At 49.3% G+C, this 21,420-nt stretch overlaps 1 protein-coding gene across 2 annotated transcripts in view; it reads left to right on the forward strand.

Annotated features, from left to right (window-relative positions):
- The window catches only part of TMEM104 (transmembrane protein 104), a 44,663-nt gene extending 23,317 nt beyond the window's left edge, over positions 1-21,346 (forward strand). The window contains exons 8-9 of one of the 2 annotated variants that reach the window (XM_014954019.1): positions 3,810-3,903; positions 17,696-21,346. In XM_014954019.1, the coding sequence (XP_014809505.1) occupies positions 3,810-3,903; positions 17,696-18,456 (855 nt within the window). In that variant the 3' untranslated portion in view covers positions 18,457-21,346. The remainder of the gene's footprint in view (positions 1-3,809; positions 3,904-17,695) is intronic. The other variant, XM_014954026.1, reaches the window with a different exon arrangement.
- Positions 21,347-21,420: the final 74 nt, after the last annotated feature.

Consider the following 21,420-nt stretch of genomic DNA (forward strand, 5'->3'; position numbering starts at 1 on the left):
CAGGGGTTGAGCAAGCTGGTGTGCTGCTCATGGCTCCTACTAGCCTGCAGGGCAGAGTGTAATTCAGGGTGACAAGCTGCTGTTCTTTCCTCTACACTCATTGCCTTCTAATTTTCTGACTGGGAATGTCAGTGAAAGCAGGAAAAACACTGTTTTTTAGGGGGTCATTAATGTGCTGGATCTTTATGCTGGTTTTCTGCGTGAGAAAGCAAAGAAAAGTCAAGAATTTTGTGTCTGTTGCATTTATTTGTCATGTGTGGGTTCTAGGTACCTTCAGCAGCAAGCCTGGCCATTCATCTGGCCTCTCCCATTTAATGGAGGAGCCTGGAGAGAAATTTGGGAACCAGTCTTAACAGCTAGTCTGTGCAAAAACACAGAAAAGGTATTCTGTGAATATGAACAGCATTTGATAGATCTGACACTGCTTCTTAGCCAAAGGGAGGTTTCCCTTACCCGTGGTAAAGTTTTAACAATGAATCAACCACGGACGCCTGCTTGTTCCTAATAGGAAACCACTTCATTAGTGGAAAAACCTTTAATCAAAGTAGACTGCTTGTTCTGCCTCGGATTAATTTGCTGAAGTTTAGGAAGAGAATGATGAACTCCTAGAAATCATCTCAGCCAGGTTAGGAGGTGAACTGGAAGACTTGGGAGAGCTTTTTGATGTCCCAGAGCTCTGCATATTTGGCTGGTGCAGTTCTCTCTGTAGGTTTCAGATTGTTTGAATAGCGTGTAATGAAGCACTTTGTAAATTATACCCCTCTGGGGGAGACTTGAGCTTGGAGAACATCAGGTGAAAAGTTCTGGTATATGTCTGAGGTGCTTATTTGGGCTTGCTTTTTCCTTAGGGAGAAGTTATGAAACTAATTAACTTAATGGGTTGGAAGAGCACTTAGGTGTCTGGCAGAGTGAGGTAGAGAAGGTAGACATCCTCCTTCTAAGCACCATGGTCTCTTCTCATCCTCTTGGGGATGTGTTTCTAAATAGGCTTCCCGGCCTTGGGGTTCTTCTGAGGGCTGATGATGAGATTAGTTCTAGTCCAGGGACTAAGTCCTTGCCCCTCATGCCCTGGTAATTGGTGAGGAACTTGCCTCTCTCTCCTGACCTGTGCTGAATCCTGTGGAGCTGTACACAGTTTCACTTTGAAGTGATGTTAATCTGGCTGTTTAATGTCCGACTCTTCTGCCCGGCCTTCCTCCTCTCCAGCAGTCCAGTGTGTGCTGTGGCTTCCCTTCCTAAAAGTGTTTGGGTGTTTGGCACAAATCCCTGTGAAGCGGGGCAATCTCGTCTCATTCCAGGCCTTAGCATCGTTTGTATTGATCTGTGGGTAGTGGTCTTGGTTCGCTAATGGGCGTCAAGTGGAAAAGGTAATACATTTCTATTGTACTTGAATTCATCTCTCGCTTGGTTCCTTTGGAACAGCTCCAGGATCTTGTTAAGAGTAGAAAACACTGATCGTCTTAAAGGATGGGAGGGGACTCTGACCATCCAGGCACAAGGACTGGTATCTCTTCCCCATGAGTTGAGTAGTGAAGCCCACAGAGGAGGGAAAGGGTAGATAGAGTTGCTCAGTGGATTTAGTTAAGTTGCCTTGAGCTCTGGAGAATAACTGCAGACAGTGGAGTATAACATCCAGAAGAATTCCTTCTGCTTCATTAGCAGTTGTTGGGGAGCACGCAGGAGACCCAGGTGCCTCCAGCACCTAATGATGCTTTTGATGTTTTTCAGCAACTGAGCCCCAAATCCACTTTAACACAGCTCCTTCCCTGGTGCTTAGGACAAATCTAGGCTTCAGACCCAGCTGCTTTGATGCTCAGCAGTCTCCTGTCAATCCCTGCCATGGTTTGAGGTGCTGTTTTGCCAATTGGTTCTGGTGCATTCTAATTTGCAGAAGACACCTGTTCCTTAATTATCACCATCCTTCGTCCATCTCTTTTTGTCTCGGCTCTTTCTGACGCATGAGCTATTAACGGGATTTGAAGGGAGGCCGTGTTGAGCAGCATGTGTGTTGGGAGGAGAGGTTGAAAGAGATTAGTCACAAACTGGAGAATAATTTCCAGTAAGAGAGTTGGTGTCTGCTTGGTTCGCTCTGGGTCCTTGACCTACATCTCTCAAGTCTAAAGTTTTAGTCCTTTGGGGTTTGTGCACTATGCTAGGACGGAGTGGCAGTGTGTAGAGGGCAGGAGAGGGTGGCAGGAGAGTGGAGTTAAGCTCTTGATTAGAAGAAAGGAGCAAGAGGGAGAAGAGTAAAAAAGAGTTGTAAACTGCTGGTTTACTTCTGTGTTAAAACTGGAAGTGTCTTAACTATTAAGTCTGTCTTAGCTCTTAGTCTTGGCAGTTATGCCTGTGTTGTATTCTGTGTGATTTCAGCATTTCCTCCAAGGATCCTCAATTGCTTCACAAATCTGAATTCTGTGCATGCTTTCTATCTTGTTTTTAATGCTTGACACACAAAAAAAATAAAAAAATTGGTGTAAATGATGGCCTCGGGTCAGGATACGTTTTGACCGAGCGACGTGTGAAACCAAGGGTTCTCTCCCCTGGTCCCCTTCTGGGTTTACACCAGGCGTCTGAGAATACTTGTGATGCGAGGCGTTTCCAATTTGCCTTGCAGATATTCTGAAACCGTCTCAAAAAAGGTTTCTTGGGGTTGTACCAGTCTTAAAATAGCTTGGATTCTGTTCTGCCGCTGACTCTGTTGGGGTCGACAGAGACCTTGAGGCTCTGCAGTCTGCCCTTTCGAGTCCCAGTTCTTCCCTTCTGGTGACACCTTTTTTCTGAACTGCTTTAAGAAGTCATGGAAAAGAGCAACGTGTAAATATTAATGTTGAGTATTTGTCTTTAAAAATCCCTTTGGGTTGCTCAGATTTGTACTGCGTGTGCTGTGGCTTTCTAAATGCTGCTTGCTTACAGCTTTTGAACCTGCTGGTGTATGGCTGGTCTGTGCCATCCCATGGAGCACAGGCAGGGCTGTCTCCTGTAACACCCATTTTTGTCTCCCTGTGACAAGTAGCTCTTCTCAGTTCACATTCAGACCTCAATCAAAGTCTGTCTTCCTGCAGTAAAGCCTTTTCTTTTCTCTGTCTGGACTCAGTAGGGCTCCGAGTGCCACTCAGTGTCTCTCAATATCCATCTAAGAGGGCAGGGAAGAAAGATCTCTCCTCATTGACAGCGTCTTTAATTTCCGCACCGAGTGAGGCTCATTCCTATGAGCATCTCTTTGATTTTTTTGTTACCCCCCATCTTCCCCTCACTTTGTACAGGTTTTCAGCTTCCAAGTCAACAGCTTAACTGTTATGCTATAAAACAAGGAAATTAAAGTGTGGGGAAAAAGTGTTCCAGGCAGATGTGGCTCCGTTGCTGTTCAGCCTAGGACACCCCAAAGCTACCCCATCAATGTTAATGTGAGCAGACTGGTCACAGCTATTGCTGTCCAGACCTAAACTGAGAATGTATCTGGACAAAGAGGCCACAGTTTAATATTTAATGTTCCATAAAGCTGCACTGAGAGCTTTTACTGAAATGTGTCAGTAAAGGCATACTGTAGCAGTGATAGCAAGCGTCTGAGAGCCAAGAGGATCCTGTGCTCCGCTCCCGCCTGAGGCGTGTTCTCTGATACCGAGCAGCTTGCTTGACCCCCCTGTGTCTCAGCCAACTTAGCTGTAAAATTAAGCAACAAAGAAAGCTCCATGACAGACAGTCGTGTCTGGAGGTGAACTTTCAAGGCGAGCTTTGCTTCACTGACAAATTTATCTTGCTAGCAGAATTTCTGAGTTTTAACTTAACGTGTGTTTTTATTGTCCTTCCAGGCAGCATTCACTCTCCTCCTGGGTCCTTTCACCTTCTTCAACGTGCAGAAGACCAAGTACCTTCAAATCATGACATCCCTAATGAGATGGATAGGTGAGTCTTGGTAAAGTCTTGACCATCTCTTTCCCATAGATGGAATCTGAGTAATGCTACCGATGGCTATTTTTTGGTGTTGGTTTATTTTTTGGGTTTTTTTGCAAGATATTCTTGTTTAGAAGCAAGCGATTATCAAAACAACCTCTTTGAAGAGTATTGTCCAAACCTGATAAATCTTTGAGGAAAAGGATTTTTTTTTTGTTCTAGGATGAAATTTGATTAAAACAAATTGTTTTCAATCAGACATGAGCTGGTAGATGAAGTTTTAATCTGGTTTGCCTGAGAGGCAGAAAGGATTTGGAAAAGTCTCCTGTGGGGGGGATAACTGTGATACCCACCAGTTGGTGTTCAGTAGTAGATTTCTCATTCTCTCAGCACATGCACAACAGATCTTACAACAATCTTTGTTTTGATCTGAGAAAAAAAGGCACTTCTGTCAGACTTTCTGCCCTTAGTTTTATTGTCTGTTTGCATGGGTGTTTTTTTTTTTTCCCCAGGCCTTTCTGTAGCATAGGATGTGCTGGATTGGAAACCCCCAAACCCACATGTGTTGTCCTTGTGAAGCCCTGCTCTCATGAGCTGTCTCCAATACCTTACTGCCAAGAACTTCTGGGAAGACAGATAATTCCCTTTAGGGAAATTAGACATCTCTACTCTTTTTGTGCCTTTGCAGTGCCTTTGTCATCCAAAGGTGCAGCTGCTTTGCTTCTGGCTTGTATGCATACATGCTCTTAAAGGCTGAGGAGTGTGTGTGTTATGGAGGCTTATATTGAGGTTTGTCTTGTTTTGTGTAACCTTGACAGAGTAACTGATATTCAGGGCTAACAGAGAGGGTCTTACAGCACCAGTAGTGTTTCTGCAGGTTAATGGTCTCCTGGTTCATGGATCCAGACCATTCAAGCACAGAATTGGCTCATCACTGACCTGGAATAGGAAGAAAAGCTGAGTCTCAGTCTATTTCTCACTGCAAACACACTCTTGACCTGACTTCAGTTGCATATAGTCCCTTTTCTGTGAGTTCAAAGGCCTGTGATCCTTTTGGAAGTGGCTGGCAGTCACTGCAGAGGAATAGAGTTCATCTGTTCCAGAGAACATCTGAGATGGGGTTAAGCAGTTGTCACCCAGGAAAATGAGGCTGGATTTTAAGCCCTCAAGTCTCAGATGCTGAACAGCTTGAGTTAACAAATCCTAACCTCAGATGGTGTGGAAATCCTGAGTGTCTGTTTTTCCCTGTTGGTGTCTGAGCACATGAAAGGTTTGAAAGCCCCCATGCTCTTCAGAGGAAGATGTTATCTCATTAGAGGAGTATTAAAGGAAGGGTTTTTGGGGGGATGGTTTTAGTTTTTATTGTGGGTGGTGGTTTTTGGGTTTTGTGTGGTATGTGTCGTTTGGGTTTGTTTTGTTGTGTGGGTTTTTTTTTTTTTTAGAGTAATCTTTGCTCAGCTCGCTGGCCTGTTTCCAATCACCCTGCCTCCTTTTTTTTCTGGTGAAGACATCAGTCAAACCTCATCCTGTCTCTGTGACAACCTGACGCCTGCCTGATCTGCTGTTGGTTTCCCTTTAGCCGGCTCCTTCCAGTAGGAAGATTGCTAAACCTTGGCGTGAAGGCAGAACTGCTTCACTATTTTCATCGCTTGATGGAGAGGGACAAAGGCAGTGTTTGGAGAAGTGTAGGGGAAATTCATGCTTTAGCCTGATTGATTCCTGTGTCAGCACGCTGGGGAACAGCTGCCCCAGATAATGATATTTAATGACCCTGACAGCACCTCAGTGGCTACTTAGAGCAACGGATTCCGTATGTGTACAATGAGGGATAGATTTATTAGGAAAGATGATTTATCAAAGAGCCATGTGATGCAGGGAACAGAGAAAAGCTCTTTCTGCAGATTCTGGGGTAAGGATGGATCCCGTACTGCCAATATTTATCAAGCTGGCTTCTCCCGTGTCCTCACATCATCGCTGTCCCCTCTTTGGAAAGCAGAGCTGAGAGTTAAAACATGGTTTGGTCTTTTGTTGGTGCTTAGAGAGCTTAGATCCTAAAGAGTGGTCTTGGCTGGTATTTTGTGGTCTCCTGAACTTTTCCTGCCTGAATGCCAGATGTGGACTCTATCCTGCTATAATCTGAGCCTTTTTCTTCCTCTTTCTTGAGTTGTTTTTAGCCATGTGGTGCTAAAGGTTCTTCCCCTTCTGCAACGTGCTCTGAGGGGCAGAGCTGACCACTGGAGCTGCCAGCCTGCCTCCTCCTTGTGCTGGGTAAAGCTTCCCACACAGACAGTGGCTTATTTAGCTTACCTCTCACGCTGGCCCGGTGAGGATGGGGAAGCTGACCCATTGTTTACATCATGATTTGAAAAAAAAAAAATCAATCCTATTTGAGCCAGGAGGCCAGTACAGGCTTTGCAGCATGCTTACTGCAGGACCCACTGTACACCCTTTCCCCCAGCTTGATGAAAAGTCCCTGGATTTGGGAGCAGCAGCGGCTGATGTAAAGCTGCACTGCCCCAGGTGTACTGGCGATTTCAGATGACAGTGGCTGAGAGGATGGTTCTTGGCAGCGGGGAGAGCTAGCTGTGTGTGAAGGTCATTTCTGCTGGTGTTTGTAACAGTGACAGCCTTGCCTTTGAAAGTCGCTTTCCCTCTTTCTCCTGATCTAAGTGATAATCAAATGTCACTCGCCTCTTTCCAGAGCCTCGTACTCATCGCAAGCAGCACATCAGCTAACAAAGCCTACAGCGGTCTCTTTCCACACTTTGAGGACAAGAAAAGATTCATTCTGTCACTGAAAAAATACAGTCTTAAACACTGGGATCTGGACTGCAAATTAAACATGGGGCAGTTAAAGAACAGGGAGATGCAGCAGGGATCACCCTTCTTCTGGCTGTTTTTCCTCCCAGAGCAAGGGACTAGCCAAGACAGGTACCTCAGAAGTCTCTAAAAGGAGAAAGCTGAAGGAGGAGCCTGAATGGCCAAGTACAGTTCTGCCAGACAGCCCAGACAGATGGGCTCTCCTTGTCTGGGCCTGCTGAACACGGAGAGCTCATCTGGAAACAAGGCTGGCATGGCAAGGCGTTTCCCTGTCAGGACTGATAGGAGCACAGAGGGTGGATCTGTGTCTCCAGGTGGAGTGGGGCTGATGGCAGTGAGGGCTTCCAGAGCCATTGAGCTGTTGGCAGTCTTCTGAAGAGTAACAGCTTACATATTTGGCTCCAAAACTGATTGCCACCTCGTGTGGGTGAGTGCCAATGGTTAAATTCAGTGCAGCAGTTGGAGCTTGAACCGTTGGCCTTATCTGTGCTTGGAGATCTCTCTTCTCTGGGAGCTGGCGGGTGGGGAAGGGTTTGCCTACACAAGCTCTCATCCGTTTCCCAACTTACAAAAGCTCCTTGGCCTGCTTTGTCAGCCCTCTCCAACACGTGCCCAAACTGCCTTGGGAGAGTGAGCACAGGGATCCCAGTGGGTGCTACAAGGAGCCTGTCGTCTGTGTTTCCCTGGAGAGTGGGCTAGTTGGGGAAAATCACTTGTTTTACATCCTGGTAATGGTGCTTAATGGTAGTGGTGCCTTGATTTGAACTAAGGCTAAAACCTTGTTGGCTCACCCAGCTCTTGAGCAATGCTGGTAAGAGCAGAGGCAGGGCCCCTTTCTGGGTGACCAGGTAAGAACATCAAAGTGAATCATGCCCTGGTGACGGGGAGGGTTTCTTCCCCAGACTGTAACTCCTTCCTTCCTTCCAGCTCCCTCTCACCTCAGTCTTGTGAGTGTGGAGCTGTTACTGGTCCAAGTCCTTCACCAGTTTTGGAGCCTGTTTTCAGGATTCTTGTAAGGTTTTTAGAACAGTGTGTCTCATGCAGAAGACTAAACCAACTAAGCCACCAATAAATTAGAGCTGTTGGTGGTGCTGTTTGGACTTCAGGCTTTATTTTCCTGGAGGGTTTAAAGCTATGGTTGAGATGGATTGCTCCCTAAAGACTTGATTACCTAACTGGGGTGGTTCTCTTTCCCCCCCTCTGCTTTCTCCAATCCTGATCAATGGGTGGTGTTAGGTATGAGCTGCTGGAGGGCACGGCACAGCAAAAGGGACTGAGCCAGGCAAGTGTGATGCACTTCTCAGAGCAGAGGGGACACAGGTTGCTGGGACACAAGCCTACCTCTTTATTATTGGATAATATTGGATAATAACTGTCTAGCAGCGTCATGGGGAAAGGATATGGATTAAGAAAGATAACGAAAGGACAGGGCTTGGTGGAGCTCAGCAGCAAACATGGGGCTATTGTGTATTAAGCAGCTAACCCGATTAATTGCAGCCTGTTACAGCCTGAGATGCCCAGCTCTATAGGTGAGGACTGTTGGCTTTAAAGACATTGGTAGCATGATTATCGCTGCTCTTATTGAATAGTCTCTGGCAAAAGTTCCCAGATAGCTCCCAGGTGGGACATTTGCTCTATGTGCTGCTCTTGGTGCTATATTGTAGTTATTAGAAAGTATTGTATTTTAATAAAGAGACATTTTCTAGAGGAATAAACTTTGGGGTTTGGTTGCTGCAGGCTCTGTTCTCCCTGTGGTGCAGTCAGATCATACCACATCTATTCAAATAACTGCAGCCCTTGAGACAGAGCATTCCCAACCCTGCCCAAAATATGATCTCACAACTATATGCCTAGAAATAAAATCTTTTCCCTAGTTCTTTCCTCTGGCCAGTAAGATGGAAGGAAAAAGGACAAGAATAGCTGGGAAGTCTGCGTTAAGCTCTTATTTCTCCATCCCGGCCCCTTCCTGGATGCTTGGTAGAAGGCTTCTAGGGAAGAAAACAAGGAGAGGGCTCTCCACAGCATGCTGGTGAGGCTGACTTTCCATATCTACTAACTTCTCTGATAGTTTTGTTCTCTCCACTGGAACCCTGCTCTTTACAGAACTTCCCAGCACTTCTCTGCAGAGACCTGGTCTCAGACCATCTCACTTTGAGCAGGTTCCAGCTGCCGTAGTGACTGTCACTGCTGCCCTTAGCAGGCTGATCCAGCTGTGCAGGAGTTGGTTCAGTGTGGAAACCTGGAGCCACTCTATGTCCTTCCAGCTGCAGAGACAGAGAATTATAGCAGAGGCTGATACAGGAGGGGGTAACAGTTGTCAGAAGTCCTGTCTTTCCAGTCTCCTGCAGAGAGATTGCTCTGCCAGTGCCCACCATCTTCAAGGGGCCTCTTTTCTGCTTCAAAAATGGAGCTTTCAGCAAACAGCTTAAGGAGCGACCAGTTCGATCTCAGTGGCAAGGAGGAGGGAATTGGACTGTAAATCAGGACACTGTTGCATGTTCATTCTGACAAGCTTCTTCAACGAAGTTACTTCATGTTCTTGCATCCCTTTTGGAGCAGCGAAAGCTGCTGCCAGAGCCCAGGGTAAATAATTCACTAAGAGAGGTGAATATATTTATGAAGAGTTAGTTAAAAGGCTGTGCTTCTGTCATGCCCACTTTCAGAGTTGTCTACTGAGGAGCTCGTTTCAGTGCTGTTTGTGGGGGGCAGTGGGGTGAAGCGGTGCCTGTGTGAGTGAAAGAGCCTTGTGAGCTTCAGATGCAGATGGAGAGTGACGTGCTGAGCTGGACAGGACCACTGAGATCCTGCCTGAGGAGTTGACGTTCCTGAAAAGAGCACTTTATCCAGCCAGCAGGAGACAAGCTGATGGGTCTGAGAGCTGGAGAAGGGGAGCTGAAAACGTAAGGACACGTTTTCAAGAAGGTCTGGATGGTGGTGCCCACGCAGGTTTTCACAGTGGGTGCATGGCATGCAACTGCTCTCCTTTCAGAGTGCGAAAGGATGCATTGTTGGGACAAGCTGATAAAAACTTTGGTGGGTAGGGCCCAAGGCAGGATGGGGAAGGTGTGGCTAAAGCTGCAGAGCACCTGGATTTCATGGGACACTGGTGTTCTGCACTCAGTGCCTTCCAAACCATGCACAACCCCAGCACAGGCTCGTGGTGATACCAAAGTGTGTGTTAATTTCCTTCTCTCTCTGCACGTGAGAATTTACTCTTCGGTGAGAAGTGACTGTCAAAGCTAATAGACCAAGTTAACAGCAGAGCTCAGAGCTAAGTCCCGGCTGCAGAGGCTTTATGGTGCTTCTGCCAAAGGTGACTGGAGGAGAGAGGACAATAAACTACACGGGTAATTTTCCACCAGAAGCAAACAAGCCTGGCTGGCTGCTCTTTCCTTCCCATATGTTGAGATAAAGCATCCGTGATAAACACCCGAGCGTGGAGCCGTTTTGCTCCCTGTGAACTGTCAGTGGTGTGCAGATGTCTGTGGAGACCAGCTGATGCTGGCTGAGGAAGGGGCAGCTCCACTGGCTTCACAGCAGGAGTTGTTACCACAGTAGGGGAGGCTACTTGTAAATCTTGGTTATTGCCTAGCAAACCCTGCCCTAAAAGCAGGGAAGTGACGCCTTTACATCAGAGAAGCCCTGCTGGACCGCTTTTGACAGTCAAGAAAACAATCCTGGTGGTATTTCTTAGTGAAGTTTCCCTTTGTGAACAAAACAGGCTCTGCCTGGCCCACAGCCAGGGCAGCAGTAGTGTCGGCTGCAGCAGGATCTAGGCAAATCTGGCAGAGTTGGGGAGATGGCAGGGGAAGTGGAGGTGTCCGAGAGGCTTTTTTTCTTGCCTACCTGTGAAGCTGTATCACACTTCTGTGATCTCAATGTGCCCAACGCGTGGCTCTGCTTCCCCTGCCCTATAAGCAACACTCCCCTGCCACGTAGACCCTGCCTTAGGTTTTGGGGCAGGGAGGATAACGCTGTCCTTGCTCTCCATTAACAAAAGGAACCACACTGATGTCCCACAACTTCGGCTCATACCTTTCTTCTGGGAAGTAATTTCCCTCCTCCTCTTCTGACATCTCCCTCCAGAGAATTGCTGTCTTCTATGAACATATCCATCTTGCTTCTCCACAGTCTCTGTGCTCATAAATCCTTCATATTCATCGAGACTGTGTTTTAGGCTCTGTAATTACCAAATCTGATCCTTAACTACTCCAGCTCCCACATCTGATGGAGCAAACGTGGTTTTCATGTTACCTCTTCACTGACATTTCATATAGAAACCTTTTCTGAAGGTTGGAGAAATTTATCAGTTGCTGCTCTGGAGTTTAGAGAGCTGGAGGTCATGAACAAGTGACAGGATATAACTTCTGCAGGAAAAACTGGGTAACTGAGTCTTAAATTTAAGAATCAATGTCTTAATTTCAGATACTTTGTTCTGCCGGCGTGGTGAACTCCAGCTGTGCTTTAATACTTCAAATGCCACAGCATCCATAATACCTGGCAGATCCAAAGTTGTGGTGGGCTCTTAAACTTGCCCAAAACACTGATAGAAGGCAGCTGGCTCTGAGGGGGGACACCAGCATCCTGGAAAGGCATCGGTAGTGAAGTAGACAACACAAGTGTTGGGTGGGGATGCAGGAGCTAAGACTGTCTTGACATGATGCTGTGCTGCTCAGTGTGTACAGAGCAGATGTTCTTGCTTTTATGCCTTCTGTCCTGACAGAGCTGTCTGAAGTTAAACTAAATGAGATCTGTTCCTCTGTTTAGGAGTGGTCAGCTGTGTTTGAGCTCCATGGGAGGATCAGGATCAAGGTTAAGGTGGGGAGAGACCTTCCTCCTTCCGAAGAGAATAGGAAGCTAGCTCATGAAAACCTCTTCCTCCTCCTCTTGGAATCCATCATGCCACCTAATGTAGGAAAAGGGAAGCAAGTGGCATGCGTTGTGAAAGGGTGATTCATTATCATTATTTCCTGGCATATTGATTCTCCGCTTCGACAAGAAAGCTCTGTCACGCCGTCAGCCGGCGGTGACGGATGGTCCTGCCGCAAATGTGTCGGCAGCGCCTGCTTACACTAATGGCTGTGGGTGGGGGTAGGGGAGCAGCCAAGCGTGGGCTGCTCTGCTGATGGTGGGGTGGCTGCACCCACCCCGCTGCCTCTCTGCGTCCCTGGAAGGGGTGGCAGGAAGGTACAGTGATGTTCTTGCCAGGCTGAGAGTAGGGACAGAGTTGGGACAGAGTTGGAGAAGATGTGGCTTGAGCTGTGGTGAATGGGTGTCTTCACCTTTCCGACTCAACATACAGGTGGTTTGTCATGTAACCTTTCTTCTGTTTTATTTTTTCTCCCAGTAACTCTTTCACTTCCCCCTGGTTTGTGGCTGTTTGCCCCCATGCTTTCTAGAGCCAGTAAAACCATCCTTGTTTAAACGAGGACCAACGAGGCTTGAAGGTTGAAGTTCACTGTTGAACCTGGGAGGCATAGTCCTGGGATCACAGAGAGGTTATCTGACATCATGGTTCTGCAGAGTCTCACTTCTGAGCTTGCTTCCCCCTTGCCAAGCCACCTCTTTTTTTGACAGCCCATCTCTCTCCTCCCTGTTTCCCAGCATGGCTCAATTCAGGGTCTTCTCCATTATTTTCTATATGCCAATAGAGAGACAGATGTGGAGCACCAGGTGAAACATCTCAAAAGTGTAGTGTCTTGCCAGGGATGCAAGGGCCAGGGCAGGGGGGTTAAGCCAGAAACTCATTCTGAGCATGACTAATTACTCCAGCAACCTACCATGATGGTGGGGAGGGGGGGTGGTTCTGTGTGGAAAAAATGTTTCAGCCTTGGACTTTTTCCTGCAGTGGTCTGTCTGCAGCGAGATGAAGCTCATGGACAAAACAGCATTTTTCATTTGCAAAGGTGTTTGCTCTGACTCTGCAAAACAATCCTTAAACTTAGAATGGCTAAATTATCTTCTCTTCTCTGCAGCTCTTTTATGCTTCTGTCAAAGCTCACAAAAATGCATTTTTTTTGTAATCCCCGGACTCCCATATTTTCCCGAAGTGCTCATATTTGGATGTCTGCTCATCCATATTCATCCTTCTTCCACCTGCAAGGCCCATAGCAGAGCTGCTCGGTCTCAGGATTGACATCTCCTGAGTCAGGCAGGACTGGCAGCAGTAGCTGTCTGCAAGGTCTACATCATTTTGAGAAGAGCCAGTGTTTGCTCCTCAAAGATTGAGAGGAGGGGTCCCTAGGGGAGGCAGTTGGACAGTGGTGATGAAACTCATCACAACTTTTCCTTTATGGCATACCTTCCCCCCACCCCCCCAGCTTCACTTACATCCTTCAGTAAAAAGGGTGCTCAGACCTCTAGAGGAGAGAAAATGAGATGAGTAGAAGTGTCCTCTGTGCCCTGTTGACTGCAAAGCCCCTCTGTGGGGGGTGTGTGTGTTTGGAGTGGGTCTGACACTGCTGAAAAATCAGGACAAGCCAAACCCTTGATTGCATTTTAAACACTTGTATAAAACAAGTTTTAAAACAAAGTTTCCATGAAACCTACTAACAATCCGTGGTAGTGTTGCTGTCCACCTCTCTCTGTGGCTCTGGGTGCTGTTGGTCATGGTATCTGAAGGTCTTTCCTCCTTGAAGCATGTTGCTTATGTCCTCTGTCCTGCATATACAGCAACGAGTGAGGCTTTTTTTTATGAACCCATGACTTTGCCAGGGTCCTTGTGGTGAAGGAATGCTGTCGGGCAGTTTGTGGCAACTGTAGGTGACTTGAAATAGTGTGGTGTGACTTGTGCCTTCAGCCTGGTGTCCCGTGTAGAGGAGGATGCGAGCAGGAGCTTTGTGTGTACCTGCAGGATCCTGGGCTGCCTTTTGCCTGCTCAAAGCTGCCTGTCAGTCAGAGTCTGTCATCTTCTTTTCATCTTGATTTATCAGCCGGCATAACTAGGTTTCAGAGTTTCATTTTTGGGCTTGCCTCCTTCCAGGGACAGGCAGATAAATCTGGCATGCAAATGCGTTTGCTCTCCGGTTCCAGGAGTGAGAGACTCTTCTGCCGCAGGGAGTGAGAGAAAACACAGCTGATGGGGCAGGGCTGCTCTTGTCTCCTCCGGGGCTGGAATTGCGCAGGGGAGGCTTCCAGTTTAGCCAGCACCACTGCTCTCAAGGGTCATGCATCTGCAGAACCCCAGTGCCAGGGCAGGAGCAGCACAGCTTGCCTTGTTGGAAGCAGTACCAGTTTAAATCTTAGTACTGGATCATCGCTCCTTGTAACTTTAATATGTTTAAATTTCTGAAAGAAGTATTTAAGGAAAAACAGAGGTTATGAATTCTAGCTGTTTAAGGCAAAAACTTCTATCCATCAACTAGGGAGTCAACAGGAATTCTGTTCCTTCAGTGCTCTCTGCCAGAAAAGCATGTGTCGGGGCAGAGGAGAGCCTGTGAGTCTTTGAGAGATGCTCTGAGGATGGGGAGTTCCCCTGAACTGGTCCTGTTAGCGCTGGTGTGGGAAGCAGGGCTTTGATCCAGTGGTGAGAGTGAGCTGAGGGATGGAAGTAGCTCACTCTTCACCCTGCTGAGCAGAGCAGGTAGAGATTTACTCTCTCGTGTATGGGGGAAGAGGTGCTAGACTTGTGCAGTTACCTCCAGTCCAGATCCAGGACCAGCTCAGGACCGGGTTGCAGAAGCTGGCTACCTCTCCTGAGCGAGAGGGAAAGGAACAGTCTCAGTGTATGTCCAGAGCTGCCTAACCTGGTTTGTCTTATTGCCCAGGGCACCTTCACTTCCTTGTAACCAGTGCAAGCCTGGGGAGTGCAGCCCATGTCACATCACCTGGAACACAGCTCTTGGCTCATCTTGCTGGAGCAGATATGGCTGCGAAGCATCTCCCCTCTGGGAGCACTGGGGGAAGCACAACAACCATACCTGAGTTCTCAGTGCCCCTCTCTTGCTGGCTTGAGTGAAGGCGATGGGGCAGAGAAGAGCCTGTGAGTCTTTGAGAGATGTTCTGAAGATGGGGAGTTCCCCTGAACTGGTCCTGTTAGCGCTGGTGCAGGAAGCAGGGCTTTGATCCAATGGTGAGAGTGAGTTGGGGATGGAAGTAGCTCACTCTTCACCCTGCTGAGCAGAGCAGGTAGAGATTTACTCTCTCGTGTATGGGGGAAGAGGTGCTAGACTTGTGCAGTTACTTTCAGTCCAGATCCAGGACCTGCTCAGGACCAGGTCGCAGAAGCTGGCTACCTCTCCTGAATGAGAGGGAAAGGAACAGTCTCAGTGTATGTCCAGAGCTGCCAAACCTGGTTTGTCTTATTGCCCAGGGCACCTTCTCTTCCTTGTAACCAGTGCAAGCCTGGGGAGTGCAGCCCATGTCACATCACCTGGAACACAGCTCTCGGCTCATCTTGCTGGAGCAGATATGGCTGGGAAGCATCTCCCCTCTGGGAGCACCGGGGGAAGCACAACAGCCATACCTGAGTTCTCAGTGCCCCTCTCTTGCTGGCTTGAGTGAAGGCGAGGGGAATTGCACACCCTCAGAGCAATGAGCTGTTGCTTTCCTTTCAGTCCAGATCCAGGACCTGCTCAGGACCAGGTCGCAGAAGCTGGCTACCTCTCCTGAATGAGAGGGAAAGGAACAGTCTCAGTGTATGTCCAGAGCTGCCAAACCTGGTTTGTCTTATTGCCCAGGGCACCTTCTCTTCCTTGTAACCAGTGCAAGCCTGGGGAGTGCAGCCCATGTCACATCACCTGGAACACAGCTCTCGGCTCATCTTGCTGGAGCAGATATGGCTGGGAAGCATCTCCCCTCTGGGAGCACCGGGGGAAGCACAACAGCCATACCTGAGTTCTCAGTGCCCCTCTCTTGCTGCCTTGAGTGAAGGCGAGGGGAATTGCACACCCTCAGAGCAATGAGCTGTTGCTTTTCATAGTCCCCCGTGACTGCTCTTGGGGGAGTAAATAGAGCCCAGCGCTCCCAAAGTGGTCCAGCCCTCGTGGTGCTCCAGAGCTGCCTAACCTGGTTTGTCTTATTGCCCAGGGCACCTTCACTTCCTTGTAACCAGTGCAAGCCTGGGGAGTGCAGCCCATGTCACATCACCTGGAACACAGCTCTCGGCTCATCTTGCTGGAGCAGATATGGCTGCGAAGCATCTCCCCTCTGGGAGCACTGGGGGAAGCACAACAACCATACCTGAGTTCTCAGTGCCCCTCTCTTGCTGGCTTGAGTGAAGGCGAGGGGAATTGCACACCCTCAGAGCAATGAGCTGTTGCTTTCCATACCCACCATGACTGCTCTCGGGGGCGTAAATAGAGCCCAACGCTCCCAAAGTGGTCCAGCCCTCGTGGTGCCATGGTAGGGTTGTCATCTCTCCAGTCCAGTGTTCATCAAAACTGGGAAACGGTGGAAAGTGAGACATTTCCTGAGGCAGCACGAGATGAAATACGGCGTGTGGGTCCGTAAGGGCTCGGCACGGAGCTGGTGTTTGCCATGGGGAAGAAAAGGAGGGTTGTTTTGAGCAGAGAAACCGGGATTTGGAGAGCGCTGGGAGCAAATGTTCACTGAGGACAAAAGAGGCAGTGTTTGCCAACTGGTCTGTAACTGTCCCTTCTAGTCCCATCCCTGCCAGGGTTCCCCCTCTCCAGCTGCCTTGTCTCGGGCAGAGCAGTACTGGGCACAGAACAAGCCCGTGTCTTTGTCACCCCCCCATGAGCCTGCCTGGCCCACAGCGCCGGTGGCCAGCCTTCTATGGACTTGGCTGCAGGACTGTGTGCTGCTCTGTTTAATTCCTCTGTGTTTATATTTATGACATTCAAAGTTGTCCATAGTAGTAGTCTCAGCATTTTGTTATGTTTTTCATTACCTGCTAACTCAGGGCTCTGCTCCGATGCCTCAGAACAGCGCAGGAGACAGCTCTGCACAAGCCACAGTGGCCCATCCATTGCCAGCACCAGCCTGTAAATCTTGCTGCTTGCTGCCCTGGGCAGGGCTTTTTTTCCCCTGTTCCTTGTTAACTCCAGCAGCTGATGATCATCTTTCCTAGGTTGATGTGATTTCTCTGACACCAGAATTAGTTTTCTGCTGGTTTTATGTGCCATGCTAGGAATAAAAGTCTAGCAGTAAGTGCTTCTGGCTCAAATTTCCACCGGCGGAGTAAATAAGGGCATTAGCCCAATCTCCTCAATTCATTTTTTTTTTTTTTTGTCCATAGCATGTCGCTTTTTGTGATAAGCTTTGTAAAATGTTGTTAGGTTTTTCTCTGACATAAGTGAAGGGTAGACGAGCAGACTTTGTGCCTAGAAGTGATGAATTTTAATAGCAGTCTTACAGTGCTGCTCTAGTCCCTTCCAGACTGGCTTCTCTACCCTGGGATTAACTACAGACAGCCTGTTCCTCCTGGCCGGGAAATGGCTGGCTAGTTCTTGCTCTATGGTGCTTGACAGATCTCGGGGCCGGGGAAGCTCAGCAGTAGCTGCTGCTCATCCCGTGCATCTGCCTGTGTACGTGGGTGAGGTCTTGGAAACGTTAGCCCAGTTGCAGATGTGTAGGAATATTACTGGGGTTGACTGCAGCCAGGTTTAATCTTCTCTTCCTTCAGAGGTCAAAGCTCAGACATCTCTAAGCCATTTCTAAATGGTGGTATTTAGCATGTGTGGTATTTAGGTGTGTGGCAGAAGCATCTGAGACCCTTCATGGTGATGTGCTCAGCCAGCCGTGTCAGTGTTATTCTTCTGAAGGGCCCAGAGCACTGTTTGCTGTCAGGGATGGGAGACTAGAGGGAGATGCCTACCAAAGGCAGTCCCAAGCCCATTCCCTTATCTGCTGACTAGCACTGAAGTCGTGATTAATTCCTGTGCACCTTGCCTTTGATGTACCACCTTCTCCAGAGATAAGGAGATGCTCCAGTGAAACAGCAGAGAGAGCTGGTGCCGATGGGAAGGAGGGGTGTGGGGAGTGCAGACCTGGGCTTGACCTGTAACCTTCTCTCTTTCTCCAGCTTTCATCCTCATGATTATTCTGGCCCTCATCCGCATCAGCAGAGGCCAAGCTGAAGGTCACCCATCCATGGCCCAGCTGTCAGGCATCCGCAATCTCTTTGGGGTGTGCGTCTACTCCTTCATGTGCCAGCACTCCCTGCCATCCCTCATCACCCCCATCTCCAAGAAGAAGCATGTCAACAAGCTCGTGCTGCTCGATTACGTCCTGATCCTGGCTTTCTACAGCCTCTTGTCCTTCACTGCCATTTACTGCTTCCGCAATGACACCCTCATGGACATGTACACGCTCAACTTCACCAACTGCGAGATCATCAACGTTGCCTTCATTCGCTACTTCCTGGGCCTCTTCCCCGTCTTCACCATCAGCACCAACTTCCCCATCATCGCAGTGACCCTGCGCAACAACTGGAAGACCCTTTTCCACAGAGAAGGGGGGACCTACCCTTGGGTGGTGGACAGGATTGTCTTTCCTGCCATCACGTTGATTCCCCCGGTGCTGGTGGCTTTCTGCACCCATGACCTGGAGTCCTTGGTGGGCATCACGGGAGCCTACGCTGGGAATGGGATCCAGTACCTCATCCCGGCTTTCCTGGCGTACTGCAGTCGGAAGGACACTCAGCTGGTCTTCGGCAGCGGGACGGTTAACAAGCACCTCTCCCCTTTCCGACACACCTTCTGGATTGTGTTCGTGCTCATATGGGGCTTCTCTTGCTTTGTCTTTGTGACTGCAAACATTGTCCTGAGCGAGTCAAAACTCTGATGCGAGGGTGGCGGCAACGCTCCCTCCTGGGCTCCAGAGACTTGGGCATTTCAACTCCCCCTTTGTGGAGGGGGGGAAGAGGCAGCATGAAGGGAATTTTTCCAGGCCATGGGTTTAGTGGCATGGGATAGACCTGGAAATGGACTTGCTTCACTCTGTTTTGGGTGTGGATGGAGTGGTCTCAGACCCGCCGTACGCAGCCACGGGGCTGAGCCCTTGGCAGTCTGTGTGATTAACCAGTGTCCAGCCATTTCTGCCTTCAGCTCTGTTGGAGCATCACTCTCTCTGTCCCTGCAGGGGCTCTCCGTGCTGCGGGTCTCAGCACACAGGAGAGCAGATGGCCTTGGCTGCTCACCCCACTGAGCGGCTAAATGTCCCAGGCAGGGACATGCTATCCAAAATCCAGGGGGAGTTTGTGGGAATTCAGTCTTTTCTTTCAGCTGAGACCCCTCCCAGCCAACCTCCTGTACCAGATGAGGGAAGAAGTTGGGGTGGGAACAGCCCTAATCGAGACAAAAATAACTTTTGTGTTCTGTTACACTTTTTTTCTAGAGGCATTAACCAGTTTTGTGCACCTTGGATTGCTGGGAGCTGGGATCTTTTGCTTAGAGCTGGATTTCTCCAGTCCAGGAGTTTACATTCACGCTTCTCACCCTGTTCCCCCAGCCACCCGGAGCCATGTCCCTACGGACACAGGGAAGGAAACCCCAGCCTTGTGTCCCTTGCTCCTGCACGCAGCTGGCAGAGCCCTGCTCCCTCTTGCACCTTTGCCCGGTGTGGCCAGCCAGACCCTGACTCCGGTGGCCAGGACTGGTGTGTGCTGGGGAAGTGCTAATTACCCAGTCCTGACACGCGTGAGGCCTGGGAGAGCTCTGGCTGTGCAGGCTGATGGGTTTCCAGCCTCCTGCGCTGGGTAATTAGCCTTGAAACAAGGTGGGTGTTAACTCCAGGGAATGGGCTGGTGCCAGGAGGAGGTGGAGGTGCCCTGGCTCAGCCCTGCCCGCAGGAGCAGAGCTCCCAGGTGCTACAGGAGAGCAAATACTGAGACCCTGCCGAATTCCCCCCTCTTCTCTTCCCCTACAGAAGGTGGGCTCTGGGCTGGTCCAGTGGAGCTTATCTGAGAGTTGGGCTGCCTCTCACCTTGGGCAGCCAGTGCTGAGGGTGACTCCCCACTTCTGGTGGCCGCTGTAATGTCACGCAGAGACCAACAGCACCGGGTCCTGTGCTCTGAGGCCCCTGGGCAAAGATCCTACAGGTTTTTTCTAACAAAAGGAAGAACTTTTAAAAGTTCTAACCTGAACTATTTAACCCTCTCTTATTTAAGCAGGTTCAAAGCCAGGTGCATGTCACTTAACATTAGATCCTCTTGCCCTCTGCACTTGCTGCAGGATTAAGTGTCACCGCTCGCTAAAGCAAGCTTTGAACTGCAGCTCTTTTTAATCAAGCTCTGTGTTCAAGTAGGACTTTTTCGTTTCCATATGACCTGAAGTGTTCCTCCTGGGGGAATATGCAAGTACCTGGAGCTGTATAAAAACACTTCATGGCTTTTAAAGTAAAACCCTGCACCTCTCGAGCCTGAGCACCGCCACTGTGTCCTTGCTGAGCTGCTTGGAGAGGATCTGGGAGGGGGGGCTGTTTAGGATGAGACAAACAGGCGTTGGCAGCCCTTGTTGGTGAGTTTTAAACAAACCCAAGTGCTCCAGGGAAGCTGATTGTGGCATCTTCAGTGCCAAATGAGCAAGTGATCTTACAGGTGGCTGGTGCTGGTGTCTCATTTAAGAAGAGGGACGGGGGCTGTGTAGGTTGGGGGGCACAGGGATGGGGCAGTTAGCTGGGAGCCACCTGCGAGGCAGCTGGGAGCCGGGCAGAGCCGGAGGCAGGAATTTAATGCTGATGAAATGAGCCTTTGGGAAGCTGGAGAGGCCACGGGGGCTGTTCCTCTGCACAAGTGCGCAGGTGTGGGTTTATGGGGGGGGCTGAGCCCTTTCCTATCACGCTGCCTGCCCTTTACAAGGCACTTGGCTCAGCCTCCATCCCTTCAAGTGCCCATTTCCATCTCTTGCCTTCACGTTTCATTTGCCAGCCAGAGAATGGGGCCGTTCTCTTTTATTTCATCTCCTCTCATCCTCCCTTTTTCCCCCCTTGGTCTCCCTCCCTCCCTGCCCCTGTTTCATACAGGGCAGCCTCCCCCCTGCCTTGCCCTGGGGTGGGAGGGAGGGAGCCCACTCTGGCACCCCCTCTCCTGCATCTCTTACATTTAAAGATGTGCCTTCTCATCCCTGGCCTGGGTGGCCACCTCTCCTCCTCAGCATGGCATGGCAGTGACTTCTAAGGGGCCTTAGCTCTGAGAGCTGCTTGGAACCAGGCTCTGGATGCAGTGGTGCAGTGAGGGCTCCCATCCTGACCCCAGCCTCTGCCATGGTACCTTACCGAGAAGGACTCTGGCCCCCAGGGAGCATCAGTGCTTTCCTAAATAAATAACCACACATTCCCAGGCACCCGCTGTCCTTGCACAGCAGCAAAACAAATCTATCCAAGGAATTGGGGTGATTAACGGAAAGAAGCTCTACAGCGGAGAGAACATTTTTCATATAAAACATGACATAGCAATGCCTTAAAAATTACTGGAGAAAGGGGGAAGGGGACGGCTCGGCGGAGCCAGCGCTGCCTGAGGGTGGGCTGGGGGGAGGCTGGGTGACCCCAGCACGGTGTGGGGCAGGAGCTCTCTCCTCTCACCCATCACCAATGAATCGATTTTTATTTGACCGTTTATTTATCAGCACTAACAACTCATTACTACCGATTCTCACATGATGCTTGTCCTGTCTGTAATTAGTTTTCAAAAAATGGGATTAAAAAACAATAAAATGCACATTATACATCTGGTTCAGTCTGGCTTCTTTTTTTACCCCCTTCCTCCTCCCCTGCGTGCGCTGAGCAGCTATTCCTTGGGGGGGGGGGGGG

This window comes from Calidris pugnax, unplaced genomic scaffold, assembly GCF_001431845.1.
Source record: "Calidris pugnax isolate Ruff unplaced genomic scaffold, ASM143184v1 scaffold9, whole genome shotgun sequence".
NCBI classification, from domain to species: Eukaryota; Metazoa; Chordata; class Aves; order Charadriiformes; family Scolopacidae; genus Calidris; species Calidris pugnax.